General features: G+C 32.4%; 1 protein-coding gene across 1 annotated transcript in view; it reads left to right on the top strand.

Annotated features, from left to right (window-relative positions):
- ZCCHC7 (zinc finger CCHC-type containing 7) overlaps nt 1–7584 on the top strand; it is a 150690-nt gene that overhangs the window by 108464 nt on the left and 34642 nt on the right. The window contains exon 6 of the mRNA XM_032213564.1: nt 1019–1054. Coding sequence (XP_032069455.1) covers nt 1019–1054 — 36 coding nt within the window. The remainder of the gene's footprint in view (nt 1–1018; nt 1055–7584) is intronic.

Raw genomic sequence — 7584 nt, 5'->3', positions numbered from 1 at the left:
ACTCCTCTTTTCTTTATGTCCACATAGATATTGAGTATAGCTTACAGTTCCCCTTCTAATTAAGTAAAGTCTAAAAAAATACCAAAGTTTGCATTTGGATGAGAAAGAAACTACTCCATTATATCTTTTTAAAAAAACATATACATTGCTTAAAATTTCTTAGTTTACATTAAACTACAATTATTAGAAGAAAATTGCATGATTATTTTAGAATTTTTTTTTATAATATGTATTATTATAAACCTAATTGCAATGATTCAGAAAGTGGGCAAATTAGTCGCATTACAGATAATGGAAAATTATTAGAAAAGAATTGTCAGAGCAACATCAAAACAGCTATTTTATAAAGTTTGAAATGGAAAGTCTGATTTTATTTGAAAATTCCATATTCTGTTTCTAATGTGAAAATTATAGTGAAAAGGAAATAGTGTTAAATAGTATTTTTTTGTATTTTCTTATAGTTGTACTCCAGAGAGTACAACCATAAGAATTGTTCTGTGCATTCAAATGTGCCTTATTTTGCTATGCAGTTCTGTGAGGTAGAACAAAGTGGAATAATGCAGAAATTGTAAAACCACAAGCAAAAAAGCATAACTACATGCAATATTTTGATTAAAATTAAAATTGTATTCAAAAATAGAATAACGATTAAATGAAAATATGATTTAAATCAATCTCTAAGTGATGTATCACACCACCCTTAAAAGTTGAACATCTCTGGCATTTATTTACATTTTGGAACTATTATAAACTTGTCTTCAAAAGTTCTAAACTTTAGCAAAAAGAAAGGGGGAGAAACTGTTGCTGGCTTTCTGACAATGGCAGGGAGTGTGTTAAACCAGTGTAAAATTCAATTAAACTGTCTAGCCAGGTTTTTGAAGCTGAAATGCAGACCCTCTCAGTTAAGCTTCTTATTTTCCTGTGACCGACACCAGTGGTTACTGTGTTATGCCAAAATCAACAGGCTGTAAAGCACCTTGTTTCATGCTCCCAGCTGATCAATATTTTTATTTTCCAGGCTTGCCCAGAAATATGGAGGCAGTATCACCTAACAGTAAGTAGAAACACCTTTTTATTTTGTCCTACACCAGGCCTATTTACTCTTCTGTGAACTGCTGACCATAAAATAGAGACAAGGATCTTTTGAAGAAAGTTAATAAAATATCTGATGAGAGTTAGAATTGAAGAATGCAAGAATATCCTATGATATTTTTTTTCCTGACATGTTCTTCTAAACAGTTTGTGTAATAGAAATTACCTGTGGTAGTACCATGTCAGTTTGCTGCATATAGCTTCTTCAGAAGTACATAACAAGAATGAAATGTCTCCTTTAAACACCAACAATATCAATAAGTGAATCATGGACTCTACAGGAACTGTTATAGTTTCACTGTTCTTGTGATTAGTTGCTTTGATGAAATACCATAATTAGTACTAAAACAAAATTTTAATATCTGTTTACAATGAAGTTTATAAAGCACAATCAAAATGTACAACAAAACTTTCACTTTAACTGACTATTAATAGTATTAAATATATTTGTGGTAAACTTCATGCAAAGTTCTGTTTGTCTTCATAATTTACTTAACTATATCTACATTTCTCATGGGAAATTGGAATGGCTGTTGGCAGATCATAAAGAGATAAACTGGCTCAAGAACAGAACTTATTTCTTCATGGACTGATTTTTTTCTTAGAAGAAAATATAATTGATAGATGGATAATACATATGACCACAAGAGCGATTTTGAGTTCCCCTATTTTTTTCTATACTATTGTATGATCTGTTTCTTTTTAATCTTATATACTTTTTACAATAATACATTTCTGAAATTTCCTTGATTGTGCATTTTTTTGCAGAATCAGAGATAGCCTGAATGTGCATTGTTATATAGTATGGCTGAGGTTTTCAAGAAGTTATGATGTAGCTTCTCTGTTCAAATAGGAATTTAATATGGAGTAACTACTTAGATTATTATTTGGCTACTTTAATCTTAAGGCTGCAAAACTATCACTTCTAAAAGTTTTGTTTTGTTTTTAAATTGCCTCAACTAATTTTTGATGAATTAGTAAGCTTTCGTGTTATACTTATACTATATTTTGGATTCTGAGATGAAAGAATACAATCTGCTTGTGTGATTCTGGTAAAAAGCTTTATATTTTTTGTTCCTTCCAATATTTATAGAACAGAATAGAATATTTTTTATTAGCCAAGTGTGACTGGACACATGCAAGGAATTGCAATTACATAAAAATAATAAGTTATCTACCTAAATTGTTTTCAAAGAATATCATAAAATTAAAATACAAGACGTGAAGCTATTTATATTGATGTACTATGGACATATTTACATTAGCCCTCAAAATTATGAAATAAATACTAATTCATATTTGAATTTATAAGCTCGTGTTAAAACAATATATTCCACATTTGTCTCTTTAAGTACAGTTGAATCAGATTGTAATAAACCAGAATATGAAGCATATAGGAAATCTGCATAAGGAGAACAAATTTAGTGTAAGAAACAAATATATACCATGTAGATAATCTTTTAATCCTACTTATTATGCATGTTTATCAAAAGGGTTATATAAAATGTGTGGTTATTTTTTCATGCATAAGCAAAATGTCTCTAATTAATTGCTTTGAATGCTTCAGATCAATAGAACATATTTGTTATTTCTGAGACTTCATAAATTTTATTTATTTTTCTCTCTTACTAAGAGAAGGGGTGCCATCTATTGACTCACTGTGGTTACCACAGCCAAAATCATTACCAATAACAATGGCTAAATAAGTAGCTGATAGTTACAGATTGCTTTTACCTTTTTTGTGACATTTTTGGCATACCAAGTCTTGGTGTCATTTTCAGAGTGTTGCCAGAACAAAAAGTGAAATAAGAGATTTGGAAAGCATGGAAGATTAAGAAATGATACTAAATTGGTTCCTTGAAAATTTGCAAATGACATTTTTATTTTTAACATTGTTGTATAAAGAAGGCATTGAATTTTAAAATCAACAAATCTACATTAAAGAAAAAGACTTACAACAGATTTTAAATACAAAGTGCAGTCGAATACATTTAAAAATTACAACTGTATTTTCTATAAAAATATTTCTAATTACCAAACTATCAAGTATACTATCATAAAGATATCCAAAAATCAAAACTATTTTTAATTTAGGGCAGGAGTCTCTATGTTTGTCAATATATAAATTATATATTTGCTGTCTAGTACGCAACTGTAAATGAATATATAGTATTTAATTAAAAGAGATCCTAAATCACATCCCGTTTTATATTATGCATATTAAATATGAGCTCAGATCATTTCATAAATAGTTATGTGCTATTTTCAATATTTTATATTGTTTATGAAGTTTGTACCCTTCAGCCTACATAAACATATTTTTTACATGCGAGTTGCAAATCTATTCACACTGCATTTTCCATTAGGTAGGTAAGACCTTTATCCATTTCATCTGGCTTAGAAGCACCTTACTTTCCCTGGTCTTCTTGACTTCATATATATCATTACTATTAAGAAAAAACGTATGACAGTTCTTATTTTAGATGGATTTTATGTTGATGTAAGATTAGTTCCTATGGTCTTATCAGTGCAGAGAGTTTGGCCTTGAGTGTACATTAGTTGGGATTCAAAAGGGTGTGTATGCCACAGAAAGGTAGTGGCTAATTCTCCCTTCCACTGAAGAAGGCTACTATCCAGGAACTATGGAAGGCAGCTGACAAAAGGTAGAACCATGTATGTACATATGATGCTTTGGAAACCAATAGCACCATAACAAAATTACCCTCCTAATGGAATGTTCTAGTGCTTCAAGCAGTAGCTGGTAATAAGGGAGAGCATCCTAGAAAATCATTCGTGGTTATATACCAGTTACTCTAGACTTCCTTTGTGCTTCCTGAATACTTTTTTTATTAATATACTTACCTTTTGACCCTAAAAATTTCAAGATGTATGGGAGAGATATTAATATAATATTCAACTCTCTTTTAATTATTTTACAATTATAATTGTCAGGATAGACAATTTTTAATATTGTGATGTTTTCAAAGTAGTATATTTTTATATTCAAGTCTTATGCTAATTAATTTAAAAATGCTATACTGTGTTGGATAGGATATCTTAGAACAAAACTTTTACAGTATCTTCACTGGAATTGTGGAATTCATGATAAAATATGCTTGATTGAGATTTCACATGTAAAGCCGGTGTCATATAAAGCCAGGTAAATCTTGTAAAATCTTATACAGTTATGTTCATATGCTATACCAATCCTTTTTCAGGAAAGAGATTATCATCTATTTTAAAGGCAAAGAGTATAATTTATGGATTAAGCATAAAATATTACATATGCAATATGAATTGATTTGGTTTAAAATCCTTTAGCGTAAAATGAATTTCAAGCAAAAGCAAAGCTTTATCAGTATATGAGCCTCTTTCTGTTTTATTTGTGGTGCTTTTCTTTACATTTAAAGCTTTTGGCAATTGGATATTTTTTCCCCCCAGAGGATTATGGTTTCTTCTGTTACCGTGTTTTGTGCATGCAGTAACTTCCTTTCCACCATCTGCTACTACAGTCCTCTCATTTGTATCACAACCTCCTTCCCCATGATGACCACCAACACATCATCACAATTTGGCTACTGTCAAAATTAGAAGCTTTAAATTCGTGATTCTGTTCATATATTAATATTAAAAGAGAACACGGAATTTCTATTTTAATAGATACATTTCAAATACATGAAATTACAAAGCATGCTGTATGTTTTAATTTTTTGCTGTGTTATTGAAATTCTGTTAAGACTTTTGTATAAAAAAATAAAGAAATAAGTGAGCAGGTAAATTTGGATTGAATTCTGGATTAAATTCAATATTGAAAAATGAATGTCCTAAAGCACAGCTATATTTAATAGCCCTGCATTTAAAGAAGTTATAAGAAATTTACAAAGAATGTGTAGATAAAAAATCATTTAGGATTTGCCAGATTAGTTGAAAATGGGTTCCTTGTAATCAGACTAATGCATATTTGCATATATATAGTACATTGATTGTTATAACATGATAATGTTTATAAAAGAATAGTCTTGTCTTGTTCATTTACGGTAGTTTAAGGAAAAACTGTACTTGTTTAATCTAAATGTAGATTTTGGATTTTTACACAATTTTCTTTCAGTCTTCAAGCCAATCCCTTTTCTTTACCCAGAAGTAAGCTCCAAAGAAAAAGATAGAATGACATTACAAGTAAATGTGCCTAGTTTTGCAGTATTCAAAAATGTTGTACTGAGAACTTATTGTTTAGAATTTAACTTTAATGCTATTCTACAAAATTCCAATATTAGGTGTGTTTATTGTTTACCACAACATTCTTATGCCCAGAGTTGTTGGGGAGTTGGATGAATGTGGAACTCATATGAAATGATTACTAACTCCATTTTTTAAAAAGAAAAACTTTAGTAATAATAAGACTGCTTATTGTTGTGAAGAGATACTTTATCTTAAAGTAAAAAAATACAAAACAAAATTCTCACTTATTTAAACAAAGTGTGTAAATTAATCATAATTAAAAAGATTTGGTAGATAACATATGGTCAATTTTTCCTTTATTTTCTAGGAAACATTGCATTTTGAAATTTTTCATTGAAACTAATTAAATATTTTGATATTAAGTATCAGAGTTTCTTTAGTTACATTCTACATAAATACATAATAATATTGAATTAATTCCTTAATTCAATCCTTAATCCTTTTTTTTGCTAGATTAGAAGAGTGCTATAGTATGTATAGAAATGGTATATCTTCCCAAATAACTAACAGTACATTATCTGCTGTGTAACATCAATACCCCTCCCCTATTTCCAGTAATGGCAATACCATAATGAGGTGGTATGGCAGCAGTATTTACTTTTAATGCTGTTTTAGATATTGCAACTGTAATTCTGTATGCATTATTTGGGGAGTAAGTTTTATTTGAACTCATCAGAACTTTTCATTTAACATGCATACATTCAATAAATATTTTCAACATGCCAAGATGCTACTCTTCTATATAAGGCACTTGATAAATTAATAATACTTAGTACCATTGAAAATTGAATTGCCATTTGTGTGTTGGATTAAGTAAAATGTTTGCAAAAAAAAAAAAAAATTCCCCTAGCACAAGGCAGTGAACATACATTCCTTCCTCCTCCTGTTTTCCCTATAACAACAGCTCTATGAGATGGATTGGGTTGAAAGAGAGTGACTAGCCCAAAGTCACCCAGGTGGCTTTCGTGCCTGAAGCAGCACTAGAACTCACACTCTCCTGGCTTCTAGTCTGTTGCCTTAACCAATACACCAAACTGGCTATTACTAGTAAATGTTAAAGTGTTTAAAGTATTTAATATATTTAAATATTTACAGAAAGTTACTATTAGAAGAGAAAATATTCTGTGTCTTTATCGTATAGAGCTAAATTCAGGGGGAGTTCTCTTCTTACATGGTTACCCCCAGACCAATGTTCCCTCTAAGCTGTGCGGGTGTGCGGCTGCGCACATGGCAACAAAACACCGTGCAGCAGTTTCCAGCTGCCGCCCAGTGGTTTTTGTGAGATGCCTTCCACTATAATAGGAGAGGAGAGCCAGCCTGGAGACAGCAATCACAAGGCAGAAAGTAGCTGAGAGAAGGGGTCCGGGGGTTGGGAGAAGGCATGGGACAGGCTCCCAGCAGTGGCTGCTCAGATTTGCCATTTGAGAGAGAGAAAGAGAGAGGGGGGAAGGGAGGGGGAGAACACGAGTTGTGTATCCCTCCTTCCTTCAGCCCAACACTCTCGCTGGCATTCTGGCCAGACGAGAGGGACTGCAGAGGTCTAGGGCAGCGAGTCATTCAATGGGAAAGTTGCCTCTTGGAAGGAATGACCCAGCTTGGCTCCCGCTTCGTCTCTCCTGCCTCTTTGCTTCTCCTTTTGGTCGTTGGGCGGCAGATCGAAAGCGGGAGCCAAGCCGGGTCATTCCTTCCAAGAGGCAACTTTCCCATCGAATGACTCGCTGCCCTAGACCCTCTGCAATCCCTCTCATCTGGCTGGGATGCCAGCAAGAGTGTTGGGCTGAAGGAAGGAGGGATACTCCCTCTCCCTCTCCCTCTCTCTCATTAAGAGAGAGAGAGAGATAGTTGGTGGGCAGGCTTAGCACTTCGTTTCTTTGTTTGTTTCTCTCTGTGTATATACATGTCTCCATGAATGCAATTGTGCAAGCATTTTTTTTCCCCTTTAAAAGAATTTTTGGATTTTTCCTCACCAAACCTTTAAGATTGAAAGAGTTAGAGTTGAAATATAAAGAGATTGTCAATCGCCATACTGTTAGATTGATAGGCAATTATGGACTATCTTGATTATATCCTCCTTAGAAAGAATATGCTACTGTATGGTTGAGAAAAAGATCAAACTTCATTCCATGGAAACCCAACAAAGTTCATAGGGAGGGTTTCTTTCTACGATGGGCTCCTTGGGTCAAGAGTGAATATCAGTTATCAAAAATGTAGGTAGAAAATTAAGCAGGCAATAGGCAATTGCAAAAAGGGAAG

Source organism: Thamnophis elegans, chromosome 3 (genome assembly GCF_009769535.1).
Source record: "Thamnophis elegans isolate rThaEle1 chromosome 3, rThaEle1.pri, whole genome shotgun sequence".
In the NCBI taxonomy this organism is placed as follows: domain Eukaryota; kingdom Metazoa; phylum Chordata; class Lepidosauria; order Squamata; family Colubridae; genus Thamnophis; species Thamnophis elegans.
The sequence above is the reverse complement of the archived record's forward strand: the minus strand, read 5'-3'. Positions and strand labels throughout refer to the sequence as shown.